The sequence below is a fragment of the Hirundo rustica genome, chromosome 4 (assembly GCF_015227805.2).
Source record: "Hirundo rustica isolate bHirRus1 chromosome 4, bHirRus1.pri.v3, whole genome shotgun sequence".
NCBI classification, from domain to species: domain Eukaryota; kingdom Metazoa; phylum Chordata; class Aves; order Passeriformes; family Hirundinidae; genus Hirundo; species Hirundo rustica.
The window spans coordinates 47,780,058-47,796,941 of NC_053453.1; the positions used below are offsets into that span (position 1 = coordinate 47,780,058).

General features: G+C 48.3%; 2 protein-coding genes across 2 annotated transcripts; one reads left to right on the forward strand and one right to left on the reverse strand.

Moving 5' to 3' along the window:
- Window positions 1-41: 41 nt before the first annotated feature.
- Window positions 42-10,807, forward strand: WBP2NL (WBP2 N-terminal like). Its single transcript, XM_040061435.1, has 8 exons — window positions 42-162; window positions 3,111-3,219; window positions 3,754-3,889; window positions 5,438-5,530; window positions 6,639-6,857; window positions 7,375-7,494; window positions 7,828-7,904; window positions 9,277-10,807. Exons 1-8 carry the CDS (start codon window positions 104-106, stop codon window positions 9,322-9,324), a joined length of 861 nt encoding a protein of 286 aa, XP_039917369.1. The 5' UTR covers window positions 42-103; the 3' UTR covers window positions 9,325-10,807.
- NAGA (alpha-N-acetylgalactosaminidase) lies at window positions 10,752-16,627 on the reverse strand. Its single transcript, XM_040061436.2, is given in 9 exon segments — window positions 10,752-13,041; window positions 13,294-13,437; window positions 13,646-13,843; window positions 14,318-14,479; window positions 15,144-15,238; window positions 15,518-15,695; window positions 15,838-16,012; window positions 16,379-16,573; window positions 16,575-16,627. Coding segments are annotated over 9 exon segments (1,368 nt in total). The 5' UTR covers window positions 16,613-16,627; the 3' UTR covers window positions 10,752-12,858.
- Window positions 16,628-16,884: the final 257 nt, after the last annotated feature.

Consider the following 16,884-nt stretch of genomic DNA (forward strand, 5'->3'; position numbering starts at 1 on the left):
CGCCTGGGGGGGCGGGGCCAGCGGGGATGGGCCGCGCGGGGGGCAGCGTTTGGTTCGATGTCACTGCCGCCGCCGGCGCGGGGGCGGGGCCATCGGGGCAAAGATGGCGCTGAACAGGAACCACTCGCAGGAGGGTGGTGTCATCATCCCCAATGCCGAGAGGTACCGGCGGGGTCGGGCGGGTCCTCCTTGCCCCCTGTCCCCTCATCAGGGCCGGGACGGCAGGGCCCGGTGGGGAGGAGGTTCCCGGTGGGGCGACCCCCGTGTCCTGCCCGGCCGCGCAGGCCAGGCTCGGCCTGGGGTTTGCGTTACTAAAGGGTTCCCTGGCAGGTTGGGGACGGGCTGGGGCGGGCGGTGGGGAGCAGGCTTGGCTGGAGTCCGTAGAGCTGCCCCGTCTTCACCGCGGGACCTCAGGGGTCCTTAAAGCCTCTCCAGTGGGCGTCCTGGATGAAGAACTGAGACTGCCATTGCTTGTATGTCAAGGAATTGGCCTTTTATTTTTAAGTTCGTGCACTTAATGACGCCAGAGAGGCAGAGACTATTTACGATAGGAGTCTTGATGACTTGAATTCAAAGTTCTTCTGCGCGGAGAAGCGCCTCTCCATGGAAGCACAGCTGGCTGCTCGCCCCGAGTGGGGATTGACAGACCAGTTTAACAGACTTGGCCTGCAGTTTGGTGGTGTTTGGGTGCTCCCAGCATCCTGGCAAGAGAAATCCTAGAAACTCGACACCCAGGAAAGGATCGAAGTGAAAGGATCAAAAGAGTTGGTTTGGGTCTGGTGATCAATAGGAAAATTACACTCAAAAAATATGCTGCATTTTGTGTTGAGTTTGGAGCTTGACTCCTTATACTTCAGTCAGGAAGGTCCTCTGACATGTTGAGCTCATGCCAGTTTAAAGGACGTTTTTCTATCCTTTGAATCCTGGGCTGCATCAAAAGCAGCGTGGGCAGAAGGTCAAGGGAGGTGATTCTGCCTCTGGATCCCACTTTGGCATGACCTCACCTGGAGTGCTGCATCCAGCTCTGGGGTCCCCAACGTAAGAAGGATATGAAACTGTTAGAGCAAGTCCAGAGGAGGCCATGAAATAGGTGAGAGGAATGAAGCACTTTCTCTGTGAAGACATGCTGAGAATGTTGAGGCTGTTCAGCGTGGAGAAGAGAATGTTGTGTGGAGACTTCATTGCGGCCTTCTTGTGTCTACAGGGAAGGCGCAGAGGGACTCTTAGTCAGGAGCTGCAGTGCTAGGACAAGGAGTAATGGGTACAAGCTGAAAGAAGGGAAATTTAGGTTAGACATTAGGAAGAAATTCTTTACTGTCAGGTTGATGAGGCACTGGAACAGGTTGTCTGGATGAGCTGTGGATGCCTCAGACTTGGCAGTGTTCAAAGCTGGGTTGGATAATGCCTTGAGCAAACTGATCTAGTGGAAGGTGGCCATGGCAATGGCAGGGAGGTTGGGATTAGGTAATCTTTGAGATCCCTTCCAACCCTTAACATTGGCTTGAGATCATAAAACCATACATCTTTGAGGTGCTACTCAGTCACAAGTGAGGACAGTGTGGCTCCACAGGGTGCACAGCCTCCCATGACAGCCCTGGACAGGCATGCAGGTGCAGACTGGTTCAGCAGCCTAATTACTCTCTGTGGTGGTGGCTGCATGTCATTGGCTTCCATGAGTAGCTGCAAAGCAGTAAACATTACAATGACTACATAGAAATTCTTCCCAGTGAGGCAAAATGATGTGAAATGCTGCTGCAAGACATGATAGAGGGAGTGCTCCGGTAAGATTAAAGTTGTCAAAAAGTTGGTTGTATTTAGCTTAGAATATATGTTTCCCCCTTGTGTTTTGGAAATGGGAAGAGCTCTGCTGTCTCATAACTCTGTCCCTTACAGCCAGTCTGAGAATCTCCATCTAGCTCAGCTATGAGGTAGTATCCCAGTAGAACTTCTTGGTCAGGTTTTTTCTCATCAAAGCTAGATTTTTCAGTGTCTTAATTCTCGGGTAGCTGCATTTTTCATATACATCTACAGTCTTCTTTTCTTCCCTAAGGAGCAAGCAATCTGCAACTGTAGGGTGTTTGGTTGTTTTTCCATATGGTGGTCCTGTAGATTCCTCCCTTCCCCAAATAATTGCACAGTTTCCTGACTTTGACTTCTACAGTATGCTGAACAGAATACATAAGGATTATTTTAGATCCAGTCCATTCAGGCTTGTGCTGATTTAGGGTTTTGTCACTTTGTTTTTCATGCTCTTGAACCATAAAACACCTTGGATTCTTCCACCACGGTAACACACTGAAGGTTTATCACCCCCAGGGTTCTTTTGTTTCTTCTTACTATGTGGTATTTTTAGATCTGCACCATAGACTCAATGACGTGCTTTCCCGAGATGACTCTTTTTTCTGAAAATGTATTTAATTTTTCATACACTTCTATACCCCTTACCCTGCAGTGTTCACAATTCTCATCTGGGTTTGTGTCATTAGGAAACTCTGCTAATGTTCCCATAGACATCCAACAATAATACCTTTATTGCTGATGTTGCTGACTCATTGTTTCATTCCTTAATATGTACTGTTTACTACAAAAACTTACTTAAGTCATGTGAGGCAGGGTCAGCAGTGAGGGTGTCTGTGCAGCCACTTCCTCAGTTTGCACAGTGGGTGTGGTGTTAGAGCAGTTATTTTCCAGTACAGTGGACTTGATTTGAGCATGGACTGGGGAGAGAAGATTGCTCTGAGATTACACCTTGGCATCAAGGGGATGGTTTCTGACACCTCAGTCCTTTCTGTGCCCTGATCTTTGGGCTGAGGGTCTTCATGTGTAGAGTGGAGTTCCTCAGTCTGACACCTTTGAAGACAGAACCTCCCCCGTATATTAAAGGTGCCCTTTATGAAGGAGGAGCAGGGCTTGTCTCAGATGCGAGGATGAATTCTTCCAGTTTGCATAAATGATCCATCTCTGTTCAAAGTCAAGACGGCGGGGCCCATAGCAGGGCTTTGGGAAATATTCAGAGTTTTGCTATGTTATTCCCTTCCCTGTGTGTTGAGGGTATGTGTCAGAGCTGTTACCAAGTTTGTCTCTCCAATCTGTCTGATTTCCTCCTGCAGTGTCCTCAAACAGTGTAAGGATGTGGAGCTCTCCTTCAGTGATGTGACAGGCAAGCCTGAAATCTTCAAAGGCACCAAGAAAGGAGTGTTGTATCTCACCCCTTACAGGGTAGGTCTGACGCCAGCAGGGTTGCTTCTTTCTCAGAGGATCCTGTAAACTTTAAACCTGAAACCTAGCTGATGATAGAAGGGATTTTTGTTGTGGAAGGAACCACTGACAGCACTACATAAGAGAAGGAAGGGTGGAAAGGGGGTAGTTCATACCTACGTCACAATCGCAATCACCTACAAAGGCACATGCAGTCCTGGAAATCATTGTCTAAAGAATATATTTCATAAAATGTTGCAGTCAATGATACTTCCTTTGCTTAGCTTATCCTTAAAAAGCAGAACAGTAAAACTCTCTAAATGTGCTGGTGTGTTTTAAGTGGTTTATTATTTTGGAATGTGCATGCTTCAGGTGAGTGAGCCATGTGCTGTCAAATCTGTTGGGGATCCCCAGTATTAAAGCTGTGGAATAATTCAATGCATACTCATACTAGAGGTTAAGTTACCTTCTTTTTGGATGCTGATACAATGAGAGCTCCATCATCACTCTCTATTGAATTCAGGTAATTCAGAGGCATTCCCTCCTGTCTTGCAGATGATCTTTGTGTCCAAGGGCAAGGATCCTATGCTGTCTTTCATGATGCCGTTTTATTTGGTGAAAGGATGCTCCATTGAGCAGCCTGTTTTCTCTGCTAATTACATCAAAGGACAGATCCAGGCTGAGGCTGGAGGTATGTGCCAGTGCTCTGTAGATTGAGCTCTTCCCCAAGCATTACAAGGCTTTTTTTGCTGAACATCAGACCATCTTATGTGCACAGGAAAGGTAGAGTAGCTGTGTGGTGTAGCTGGTGTGTCCACACTGAGGTAACTCCCCTCTCCTGCACTTCAGGGTACTGCTACCATGCTATGTTCTGCCCCCAGGCCAGGGACTGACTTGCCCAGGATGATTTTTGTTCAATTCTTTAACTTCTGTCTTGCTGTGTGTACCATGTTTATTCAGCTTGTTTTTCTTCTGTCTTTGACCTGGAAGTATAGGTAAAAGACCAAGGCACCAGTCCATGCTATTGATACACAGAATTAGAATTAGCAACCACTTTTGGTTTTGGTGAAGTCAGGAGCCCCTTGGGTATAGTTTGCATGGATCTGGGAGTCTGCTGCACTGTCCATCACTGATTTAGCTTTGATCCCAATTTGATTGTGAAGATGCAGTAAGACTTAACAGTGGTGTTTATGACCAAACATGGGGAATTGCAAAAGATAAACAGGGTTTGGAAACGTGGCTTCTGGTCCAAATTTCTTCCCTTTTCAGCCCTTTCACGGGTATTTTCATGGCATCTGAATTTGGGGGGGGGGGGGTGGGGGGGGGGGATTGTTTGTTTGTTTATTTGTTTGTTTTTTCCTTTGCTTTCTGTTTGTAACAATGTTTTAAAGTGACTGGGTTGTCTGGGGATCGTGGATCAACCCACTTTCTTGGGCTGAAGTCTTACTAAGACAGTGGTTTTATAGAGGTGGATCTCCAAAGGAATGACTTTATCTGTGATGGACTCTTATTTTCCTTATCTAATTAAATTATTATCAAGAGAGATAGTCTCTTGGGGACAAAGTAGGAATAAAGTATATAACAAATCTTATACTTAGATGACACATATTTTTTGTTAAAAACACCAAACCCAAAGCACCTTCCACCAAAAATAAGACCAAATCCAAAGAGCCCTAAGAAAACAAGACCTTGCAAGGTCTTAACCTTGCAAGACATCACCTTGAAATTTTTTTTTTTTCTGAGAAATTGCTATTATACCTCAGCATTTAATAATCTATCTGAGCTTCTATGTGTCAGTGAGATTAAAGATACTGTGTTTGATTTAAATCCTAGCTTGAGTTGCAGGTCCTGATCAATAGTTCACTGAGGATGTCAATAAAACTTAATCTGAGGGCTTTCAGCTAATATCCTCAGTGAAATAAATGTTTGATCTTTACACTGTTCATTATTAGGTTCTATTAAACTTTTCAGGAATGAAAAAACCAGCCATGTATTTAGAGTAGGCTGCTTCTACATGACTATAACTTTCAAAGGGTAAAAAAATATATTCCTGATCCTCTTGAGATATTATTTTGAAGGATATCTGATAGCAGTGCTATGACTCTTTCTCCCTGATAATAGGATGCAAAATAGTTTTGAAATAATGAAGAAAAAAATAATTGAAGCACAAACAATTTTGCTGTCTTGACTGGTATTGAGGAGGCTAATAGTCTGATTAAATTCTAATTCTCTCTCCAAGGTGGCTGGGAAGGGCAGGGGACATTTAAACTGACTTTCAACAGTGGAGGAGCCATTGAGTTTGGACAGCTGATGTTGAAAGCTGCTTCTGCTGGTAAGTGGTTTTCAGATCCTGTGGTTCCTCCAAGGTTGGCTGATCTAGTAAGCAAATCGCACTCGTTCTGAACTTCATGGGAAGAGGGGTACCCTAGGCCCTCTTCCACAGCAAAGTGTTTTTTCTCTTTCCAGGGGAACTTTTGGTTTCCCTTTCAATCCTTTTTCTTTATTTCATCTCAGTGCTTTGTGCAGTCAGAATATTCTGGGGGATGGGCTTCTGAGGTGGACCACATTTACTACAGTATTGATGATTGATAGAGAGATGGGAAGACTGATTTGGTGATCAGAATTCGATTTTCCAAAAGCTTATATACAGTTTCAGAAAGTTTAATAATTTTCCACTACAATAATCAGGTTAAAAGATCATACAGACAACTCATATATTCACAGCATGTTTCACTTGCAGAAGGTTGATTGAATCTCTTCCCGTAAGTAGGTTTAATCCTATTTCCTTTAACCTTCGAGGCTCTGTTTGTTCCTGCCATGGCATCTCGGTTATCAAACCAGCCATGCTAATTAAGTCTGTTTTACTCTCTGTCTTGTGCATTCCCACACTATAAAACCTTATTTCTCCTGGAAAAATGTTGAAATATGTGATGGTGAAAACTTGCTTCACTTACCTACTCTCAGCTCAGTTCTAAAATAGTGCAGTAAGATGGGGAAAGCTAACATGCCCATTTGGAGAGGGGAAAAATGGCTTTTAAAAAACAATTTATTTTTAAAATTTTCAAATTAAGGAACAAGTACTTTTTTTCTGATAAAATTTTCTTTTTAAAGAAATGGGCATTTTAAAATGTACTTGTTTTCAGAAAGAAAATACATTAAAAAAAAGGAAAACATGCTCTTCTGCTGCTTGCTTTAGAGTTGTCTTTTCTTCAAGCAGTGGGAGTTCTGTGGTAGGACTGGAACCTGTGAGGTTGTATTTTTGCAGCTGGTTTCCTTTAGCACTCCGTGACTAATGCTTTTCAGGCACAGTATTATACCAGGACTATATAGTGAATCTAGAGAAAGGGAAACAGTGCTGCATTAACAGGACTATTTTCATTTTATTCTGTACATTTAGTTCTAAGAAAAGATGTCTGGCTTACTAAACATGTGTTTGTTAGCTTCCAGTGGCGTTCCTCTGCAGAACCCTGGTTATGGATACACGCCTGTTCCCGGAGGATATGCACCCACTCTGCCTGCCCCTGGGGGCTACTCACCTGTGCCAGGAGGCTACGCTGCCCCACCGCTACCGAACGGATCTTATCCCTATGCACCACCTCCAGTGAATGCCTACGGACCTGCTCCACAGCCCATGGGATATCCATACGCCCAGACTCCAGGTTTGGAAGTTGTGTAATGACGGTTGTGTCAGGTTTTAGCTGTGAAGAAATCACTGTGGTACAGTGAGGGTTATGGTAAGGGTTGCTGTAGTTTTGTCTCCATCAAGGAACCTTCTCCTTGCAGAAATCTGTCATGTGCTGTTGATCACATCTTCTGCTGCTGTTTCTCTGCATCACTTCCCTCTCCCTCCTTATTTTGATGCTCTGTGCTACTTCTGTCTGCTCTCCCAAATGCATCTGCTTGCCCGCTAACCTTGACAACTTAACACTATAGTTCTAGCTACATGAAAATGTGGTTTGCAAATTGTGCTGCTGCTTGGTAGAGAATTACTGCCTGCTGACATGACAGACATTAGCAAATTCTCAAATCCCTGCTGTCTGCATCCCTGCCAAGCCTAGAGAGCTTCCCTTACCACTGCTCTTCGCCCCAGCTGATGTGCTGTTGGGCCTGTGAGCTCTATCCCCTCTGTCCTATGGTCTGTGGTCCAAAGCATCAGCTTGGTGTTGTCTTTTTCAGGTATTTACCCACCACTTCCAAACGTGAACCCCATGTACATGCCATCTCCACCACCCTACTCTGGGGCACCTCCTGCAGCACCCTCAGCTCCCCCAGTCTGGGTGAGCCCAGGAATGCCAGGTAAAAGGGATTGGGCAGTTGCCAGGGTCTGGGTGCAAAAGGGTGCCTGGGGGCTTGGGCTGAGGGTGGCATAGGCACAGCATGGGGTGGAGAAGCTGTTGCAAGAGCTCCAAGTCTTCTGTAGGGAGCTGCTCAGCCTTGCGCTGCACAGCTTGTGATCAGCTCTAGCTAGCTTTCCTGAGCTGCTCTGAATTCTAACCCAGCTTGCTGCAGTTCCTGTTGGCTCCTTGGGCCTTTGTTGGCTCCTTGGAAGAGGTGAGACTGGGGAGAAGGCTCTGGGGCTAGGGCCATTGCCTCAGATATTTAAGGTGACTTCTTCTCTTTCCTTTCCAGGAGGCAGTAAGGCCGTGGAAGCTGCTTCTAGTGCATATTACAACCCTGCCAACCCACACAATGTGTACATGCCCATGGTGAGTACCATGCCTGGTCTTCATGTCCCTACTCCCTCCCTGTCACTAGCTGAGATGGTGCTTTGCTTTTTTAGCAAAGTTCAGTGTACCTTCATCCTGCATATTGAACATGCACAGAAAGTATGCATTTTTCTGTGTGGGAGGCTCCCATGAAAAAAGCTAGTTAAATTTTTAGTCAGGAAAGGAGGAAGGCCTTAAGATTGATCCAGTAACTGCCATTTACTACCTGTCGTACTCCTAAAGGCATAACAGACTTGCATGGGCACAGAGAAAGCACGGAGCTCGCTGCATCCATTGGGTCTGAAAATGAGGAGAGTTAAAGAAAAATAGGTCACTTAAGGATGATGGCATCTGGGTTTCTGTTTTGCTTTCTTTCTGGGCTGCATGGAGACAGGGAGGTCTCTTACTGTTCAGTCAGTGGCAGCCAGTAGGTTGTCTGTAGCCTCCAGCTGGTACATGGCAGTATGGCTGTGCCCCTCCCTGCGTCGCTTGGCTCTGGTGGGCTGGAGACTGGTTGTTAGGAAAATCAATCCACAAACAACAGAGGTTTATGTCCAAAAAGGAGACAGAGGAGTCCTTTTTACTTTATTCAAATAAAGGGAGAGGCCATAAGGCGTTTCCCCTGGGGTCACTCAAATTTTCGGAGGATGCAGCCTCCTTTTTATCCTAATTTCCCGGCCGCATTTCTCTCTTTTTCCCCATTGGCTGAGGTACTTGAAAGGTACAGACTTCCTGGAATGCCTAATACCTAAGATTCCCCTTTTAATGTATAATGCCCCTAATTTTTAATTCTTATGGGATTTATGGGTTTTCCCCATTGTTACTTTCATCTTTTGATATCCAGTTTCATTTATAAACAAGCCTACAGACAACGGTTTGTTTGTAGAGGCAAATACCTTCTTTTCCTTTCATCAATCAGTGGAATCCTTCCCACTGTTTCTCTTATCTCTCAGTGCTAGTTTTATCTACCAGCAGACCTAGGACTTGTTTGTAATGACAAATCTTGTCATTCCTCTCACTGATGGAGCAGCAAAGCTGGCCCTCAGCCAAGGGTTTGGTGTCTGCTGGGTCAGAGTTATAAACTTCAACAGGGACAAAGCCCTGGAAGGGAAGGGAGGATGGCATTTAAAACAGATTAAATGGTCCATTTGCAGTAGACATTTGTTACCTGGTTTTGAGGGGACTTTTCCTAGAAATGTTTTGGAGACAGCATGTATCATGGAACATAGCTGATACTAGAGAGGAATAGAACTTGGTTCTGTCTGTAGCTCACTACAGGGCACTCATTTCTGGTGAGCCAAGCCTGGGAATGCCTGGAAAGAGCTGGTCATAAAACAAGGATGGTTGTTGACTCTGCTGTATCTCTTTCCAGGATCAGCCGCCTCCTTATGCACCTCCTGAGGATAAGAAGAACAACTAACAGAAGGAAATTGCAGCTAGCCTCCCACATTCTCTCTCCCTGAAGACTCTTTGGCTGTTAGTACCCCTCAAGTTAGCATATCTCTAGATCTCTGTCTACAATATAGTGCTGAGCGGCTGAGCACCTGCCCTCTTTAAACATTGAGTCAGTGGCAATACAAGGCAGGACAACAGCACTTTCCTACTTACTTGCTTTATTTCTTGGGGTTGAAGGACTAACTTTTGCCCTGCCGTTGGTTTCAGGAGAGAGATGGACTTCTTATTATTAAACTGTATCACATGACTAATCTAGGACTAAAATGTGAAGGCTCTGGGATCTTGTTGTGGTAGAACAACTTGGAATGCCAAACTTTTGACTTCTGAAGCCTGTCCAGGAAGAAAGGTGTAGAGAGCTGTGGGGTTCCCTGAGGATCCTCAGGTGCGCTAGAAAGGCGTTAAATTTCCTTAAATTCTAGGGCAGTTCAGTGTGAGATGGGACTTTGGAAATCCTGTATTGCGTTGGAAGTGTGTGGCATCCTGGACTAACCGTTGAGGGGTGATGACCCTGAGAAGTGCATTTGAAGAGGTGCTGAAGCATTTGGCTGCACAAGAGGGAAGGGGATGGGTCCCAGTCAACCTGTCTTTGTAGCCATTGAATAGAGACAAAAACAGAGGTGTGCCTCAGGGCAGTGAGATCATAGACTGGTAGGCCTATGAAGATCACTGTCTTTTCCCTGTCTGAGCACGCCCCATATCTGTGCAAGGATTCTGTGTCAAGCAGCTGTGTAATGGAGTCAAGTGCTGCATGCCTTGGAGTAAAATGTTACATTAGGCAGATGACCTGGAACTAGCTTTATCAGGAGACAAGTCCTGCAGCCCTGGCTCCCCCTGCTGAGCAAGCTTGCACTATGTGCTACTTCCGTAGGGGAGAACTGGCCTTCATGTTTTCCTTCAGCTGCTGGAGCCAAGCTGTGTGTGCCCACGTCTGAGCAACCAACACGGGCAGGTGGGCACTGTAATTCAAGAGTTGGTTGCTCACAGGTGCAATGCCCTCAGCTGGGAACTGCTGTCTGGATGGGGTTACTAATGCTCGGCTCTCTTGCAGAGACTGGCTGCTCAGCCACCTTTCCTTTTTCCTTAGGACGTAGTGCCGTTAAACTTGCTCTGAAGAGTCTCTGTTCTGGTGGAGAGCTTTGTGATCCTTTATATATAGGGTGATTGTACTTCTTCTTACAGCCTCCCTACCTTCACAAGGAGGGGTAAGGAGTGTTTTCCCTCTTCACTATACGGCAGGGCTCTCCTGCAAGTCAGGTTTGCACAACTTAAAAGTATGAATTTCTAAAGCAGTTCCACATGGGGGGGTGTAAGTTTCCTTATCGATAAATACTTTTTCTGACTTAGAGATATTCTAACAACTCTGTATTTAAAAAAAAAAATCAACCATGAATGTTTGTAACTTTTTGAATTGCACTTTAATACAGGAGTGTTGATATCTTTATCTGGCAGTTCACTGTTGTGTGTGTTGTGTTGACCTTAATTCCTGCATATTGCACAGAAGGCTGGAATGAGCTACAACCACTACTGCTGTTCCTTGGGGTCACATGTGGGTTAGTACATCTCTCTCCCCTAGTATGTGGCTAAGCTGGACTTGGAATCAAGTAACTGGGGGGTGAAGAAGGTGGGGCTTATCCCTTTGCTGCCTGGGAAGGGTGGAAGGCTGGTGCCTGTGGTTATGCCCAGGGATCCAGAACTGGCACATGTTCATGTCCCATCACTGCATGTAGCAGGGGCCATGTCACCACACTGATACTCACTACAGCTGCATTCATATGCTACTCTTCTATGTACACTACACCAGAGGGCAGGCCTTTAAAGTCTTTAAAAGAAACTCCTCACCAGCAATTTTTTCTAGCAATGGAAAAATAAATATATAATAAGGAAAATGGCACTTGGCTATAGACTGTAAAATCTGTTTCTCATTGTGCTAAGGAATGCCGCTGCCCGCTGAACATGATGTAACTACTGGAAAGCCATTTCTTACTCTGCATCAGTTCAGTTTCTGAGAGGAAACCAGTTTTATTTCCTAGCACAGTTGTTCCTGTTTTGAGGAAATGACCATGTAATCCTGCATTAACAGCTATAGCTAGCAACACATGAGACAGAGTTTGTGATCTACTTCCCTTTATTCAAGCAATTTGTCTCAATCGCTCCCCAGGAATAAAACCAGCTCCTTGTTTTGTTAGAAAGTCCTTCCTTACTAGAACTGCAAGTTTTGTGTTCAGTACCTTGACCCTGTACCCCAGAGAAAGTTTCTGGAAGGGGCCAGAATCAACTATTTGGTCCTTCAGGAACCAGAATAGACAGATGACCAGGAACCCTCCCACAGCGGAATAGAAATTAAGATTTTTTTTTTTTTTTTCCTAATCTAAAATGTATTTCCCCAGTCTGAGGCTTAATCTTATGTCACCTAGAACTCCTCCATAGGTAGTCTGCTGTATGGAGATGAAGCAGTTGAGGGCTTTAGAAGTGTCCTGACACTTCCAGTTTATTAGTGCAGGCTCCTCCTCAGGATAGAGCTGTGGATGCAAGGGCCCTTGAGAGAAGAAGCCCTTCCCTAAGACACCCTGAATTTTCAGCTGGAGTAGGATCCAATACTCCTTTTAGCAGAAATTTCCTTCTGGAGAAAGGATGCAACTTTCAGCTTGGAGGCACCTGTGACCACTCCCAACCCAAAAGATGATCTCAACTGAGCATCAGCATCTTTCTGCCTGCACTCCTACACCATGTGCTATGGCTCTGCGGTTTTTGGTGCGTATACCACAGCACGGCTCCCGGGTCGTGCGTGGCTCATGGAGATTTTTGCTCTGCTCTGCTGTAAACTTCTACCAGAGGGGCTTTAATACAACGCTAGCACGTACCCTAGGGTGCAGTAGCCTCTAGGATTGGCAACAGGATCAGGCCTGCAAGCAAAGCCCCACTGCATAGGACCTCCATTATGCCTCCAAGAGCTCTTGGTCCTGGTGGGGATATGTGGGAAAGATGCAGCTGTTGACAGTCCCTTATTCTAAACCGAGCTGATTATAGCAAAAAAAAGAAGGTGACCAAGTCTGATCCTTGAGGTTAACTTGGGGGAGGGGGAAAAGGGGATGTCACAACCCTAGGAGATACTAAAGTACCCAAAGCCTTTCTACAGGTGTAGTTCAAACAGCCCCTGCAGCAGCCAGTGGCACCCAGCTCAAAGCAATGAAGTTCTCAGGTGTCAGAGCTGACAAAATTCAGTAGTGGTTGGATTCTGCTTGGATGGCATCTTCCACAGGATCTCAAAAGGCTTTGCAATCACCGAGGCACTACGTTCACCACACCCTTAATCAGTGGGCAACAGGAATTCCTGATTTAAGCAGATGAAGCAGACATTAGCAAGCTGGTACCAGGGGATGGTCACTGCCTAGCATTTCTGGGCTCACCAGCAAAAGGCACTTGGTGCAGTGAAGAGCCATGTGCCCTGGGTCTCAGGGCTTACCCTGGCACTGGTCCACACCCCATCCGCTAGGCCCTGTCACAGATGGGCTGGGCGGAAATCCTTGCTGAGAGCTTGTTGTCTGACAACATGCCAGGGTTGTACCAGGAGTGTCATGGGACGGAGATACCACATCACCACTCCCGAGGGGTTAATAATGACTGAGAAGTTGTCTGCTGTCTTTAAGGTCCCGATGATCTTCCCGACGTACACGTCTTGTACCTGAAATAGAGAGATGGAGCTACCAGCAGTTCCAGACCTTTCATCTTGGGGTCCAGCTGTGGTCACTGACAGGATATAGTGGGACAGGGCACAGCAGTGGGCAGCAGAAGAGTGACCCAGTGGGCAGCTGCCCACAGAGACATGGAGTAAGACTACACCTTCTAACCCCCCCAAAATGCACAGAGATCTGGGAAGAGGGGGATCCATGTGCCGTGGGACTGCCCTGCTATGCAGTGTGTCAGTGGGGCTCACCTCATACACAGCATCCTCAGGGAAGTGGAGCTTGGCTAGGCTGGTGGTGTAACGGAAGGGCATATCCGTCCTCCGGCTGAAGAACACAAGGGCACTGGCAGCCTGGGACAGCGGGCGCAGAAACACCTCGATGTGGGATTTCTCCTAGGGGTGGGGATAGTTGGGTGAGGCAGAGCTGCTAGGAGCAGTGTAACTTCTGACTTTGCCCTGTGGGGCTGCTACACCAGCAGGCCCACAAACTCCCACAGCTCTCCAGCTCCTGTTTCTCTGCATTGCTTCCCTCTCCCTCCTTATTTTGATGCTCTGTGCTACTTCTGTCTGCTCTCCCAAACACATCTGCTCGCGCCCTAACCTTGACAATCCTGCGCCCCTGGATTCCCAGGGGGTCCTGGTTGATCTGGATCATCAGGCGGTTCTGCAGGATCTCCTTGGCACTGGGGGAGATGGTGCGAAGATCCGTGGACATGAGGAGCGGAGCTGCCATCACTGTCCACAAAGCCATTTGGGAGCGTGACTGCTCATAGCTAAGGCCGAAGTTTCCAATGATGAGCTGGAGGGGAGACGGTGAAAAGATGGAAGAAGCAGAAAAAGATTAGAAAATTGTCTGCTTGTCACCCACGATGCTGCTTCCTACTGGGAGGGAATGCACAAGGGAAGCCTCACACACACTTTTGCTTCCCCTTTAGTCCACCACGGCTGCCAGAGTCACCCGGGAGACCTCATCCCTGCTAGCAACATACATTCAAATGCACTCATTAACACCCTTTGTTTCCCCACTATTTGCCTTCAGACTGTGCAGGGAAGGACAAGAGCACCTGGAGAACTTGACAGGTAAACTGAAGTGGTGAAGGGTTTATTGCAACCACGGGTTTTTCCCTCGGCTTAGCCAAGGGAATCACCAGCTTTCTCTCTGCAGCAGCAGGGCTCCTACTCCTGGAGCTCTTCCTTTGCCCTGCCCCTAGAAGGGGATCCCTGGAGATCCTCATCCCCGGACAGGGTCAAAGCACCCACTACCCATCTGCACCATGTCTGGGTCATTCCAGTGACCGGGGCCAGCTACTGGCTGCAGCACGTCCTGGTTTGTGAAGAACCAGTCCACGATGGAAAGTACACTGTCCCAGGAGTCCTGGATGTCATCATAGTTACGCCACAGGTTGCAGATCTCTGCCAGGATGGTGTAGTTCACCTGACAAGGAGAACAGTGTCAGGCAAGAGAGAAAAAAGAATTGTTCTGGGAGGTGGGGGAGGCAGGGGCAGCACCGTTGAGTTGTTGAGAGCTGCACTGTCCAGCAAGTGTATGAAAGGCAGAGGAATCTGGAGAAGGGTGAGGAGGGAAGGGTAAGGAGCAAGACAGTCATATCCAACTATGTCTGGGCACACCCCGGTACAATAGGATGTCTGGCAAAACAACCATAGAGGCCATGGGGAAATATGGTAAGCTGTCAGCTACAAGAATGAGAGCAGCTCAGAACTGACCCAAGAAGTGAAAGAGGAAATAAGTGAGTGCAACCAATTCTCAAGAAACATATACTGATATACACGAGACAGTATTGTCTCACAAGAAGAGTGTCAGGACCAAGCTCACACCATCTGAGTAGGATGGAGAGGATACACCCCAGAGCCTTCTTCCCACAAACACCCATCACCTAGTCATACTGGGACACCCAAGTGTCCCTAGATGCCTGGCAGGAAGGCCTGGGGACCCTCTGGGGTCCCCTCTGGGGACCTGGAGCACCATCCAGGACTGGAAAAATAAGTGGGGTGTAACACCCTGCTCCTGGTGCTCCAGCAAGAGCTTCTCCAGGGCACAGGGGACACGGGAACTTGCCAACAGACGGGAAAACCATTACCTTGGGGGGAAGACCCCCTTGATATGCTGGCCAGCTGCAAGAGTAGACAATGGGGCGGCCTGTGGCGTTCAAAGCCCTTGCCATTTCTGGGTATCCTTAGGGAGAGAAGATGACAACCAGTGAAGGGGGTGGCTGGCAGCAGCCCATGTCCCAGTAGCAGCCTTTGTCCCAGCCCACCCAGCAAGGGGAATACCAGGCTAGCCTGACTTCCTTTTTTACACCAGCTCCAGAGCACACAAACTCCCACCTCTTTTCCCAACAGTTGCAGTAGGCAACACAAGGGAAGAACTGGCTGGCTGAGCGTTGCTGCAGAGGGTCAGCTGCCCCAACTCAAGTAGCAGGGGGAGGAATGTCCGAGGCTGGTGAGCTTTTACCCTTTGCCTGCTCCTCTGCAGACGAGTAGCACCCATCCAACTTCAGCATGTCCACACCCCACGCTGCAAAGGTCTGGGCATCCTGCTTCACATGTTCCAACATGGTGCCTGGGTAGCCCCCACAGGTGAAGATGCCAAGGTCACCATAAATGCCCAGCTTCAGGCCCCTGGCATGGACCTGTGAGGAAAGCAGAGCTGCAATGTGCAAATGAAGGAATTCAAGGTGTCTCTCAAGTACCAGGGTCCTCTATTCCTTCCCAGCTCTCCTACCATACTGGCATGGGGACAGAGATCCCCAGTGGCCCCCAGCAGGCACTCACATAGTCAGCCAGAGCCTTAATTCCACTGGGAAATCTCTTGGGATCGGGAACCAGCTGTCCCGCCGCATCCCGCTGCTTGGCAGACCAGCAGTCATCCATGTTGATGTACTCGTAGCCCAGTTCCCGCCACCCGTCCTCTGCCAGGCGGTCTGCCATCTCGAAGAAGAGCTGCTCGCTGTGGATTGAGGAGACATGGTAGGCTGAGACACTGAGACCCTTGCGCCTCACCAGGTGAGGTAGGCAGGGGGATTTGGGGGTTTACTGGGGGCTCTGGAGGGCTGGTCCGGGCCATAAGAGCGTCTCCAGCGCTCCCATTTAAACCCTGTCTGTGTTTATTGACCTCACCGAGGAGGAAGCGTTTTCCCTGACTGCCTGAAAAGCCCGGCCACATCCTTCAGCTCTGAGGGCTCTCCGGCCCAGCACCACGGCGCCTGAGCCTCCCTCCTCCCATGCACTGTCCATCCCGGGGTCCCAGGGACGCAGACGGTGCCAGAGCCATCCCGGGCCTGAAGTTCGCCCTGACCGAGCCCTATCCGCTGACCTGATGCAGTTGCGAGGATCCTCCTGGCAGTCCACGTTGCAGCGGAACCTCTCCCAGGACATCCAGCCCATGGGGGGAGTGCGCGCCAACCCGTTCTCCAGAGCCACGGAGGGCAGCGCCAAGACCAGCGCCAGGACCAGCCCACTCAGTTCCGTCGTCTCCATCGCTGCCGCCGGGTCACAGAGCGACTCTCCGAGCCTCTGCCTGGTCCCGCTCACATGATGTCGTCCGCATCACCTGACTGACCGCCCACGCCTCCCGACCGCCTCCAGCGACCGCGCCTCGTCGCTATCGCACCCCACGGCCCCGCTACCCAATTAGCGTCGCCCCTCCTCGCTGCACCCTGTCCGTGTCGCTCTCTGTCCATGCTGCACCCCACTGCTGCTGTACCATTGCTGGTACCCATCAGCATTGCGCCCAGCCCGTACTGCACCCCATCGCAGCTGCACCCCGTTACTGGCACCCTGTCACCGCCGCCCCCTTGCCTGCTGCACCCCAACAGTGAC

What these genes read in the sequence shown, in the direction of transcription:
- WBP2NL (XM_040061435.1), top strand. Translation starts at nt 104, where the DNA reads ATGGCGCTGAACAGGAACCACTCGCAGGAGGGTGGTGTCATCATCCCC. An exon ending in GGTGAGCCCAGGAATGCCAG is followed by an intron (nt 7,495 to 7,827) that starts GTAAAAGGGATT and finishes TTTCCTTTCCAG; the next exon opens with GAGGCAGTAAGGCCGTGGAA. An exon ending in ACAATGTGTACATGCCCATG is followed by an intron (nt 7,905 to 9,276) that starts GTGAGTACCATG and finishes ATCTCTTTCCAG; the next exon opens with GATCAGCCGCCTCCTTATGC.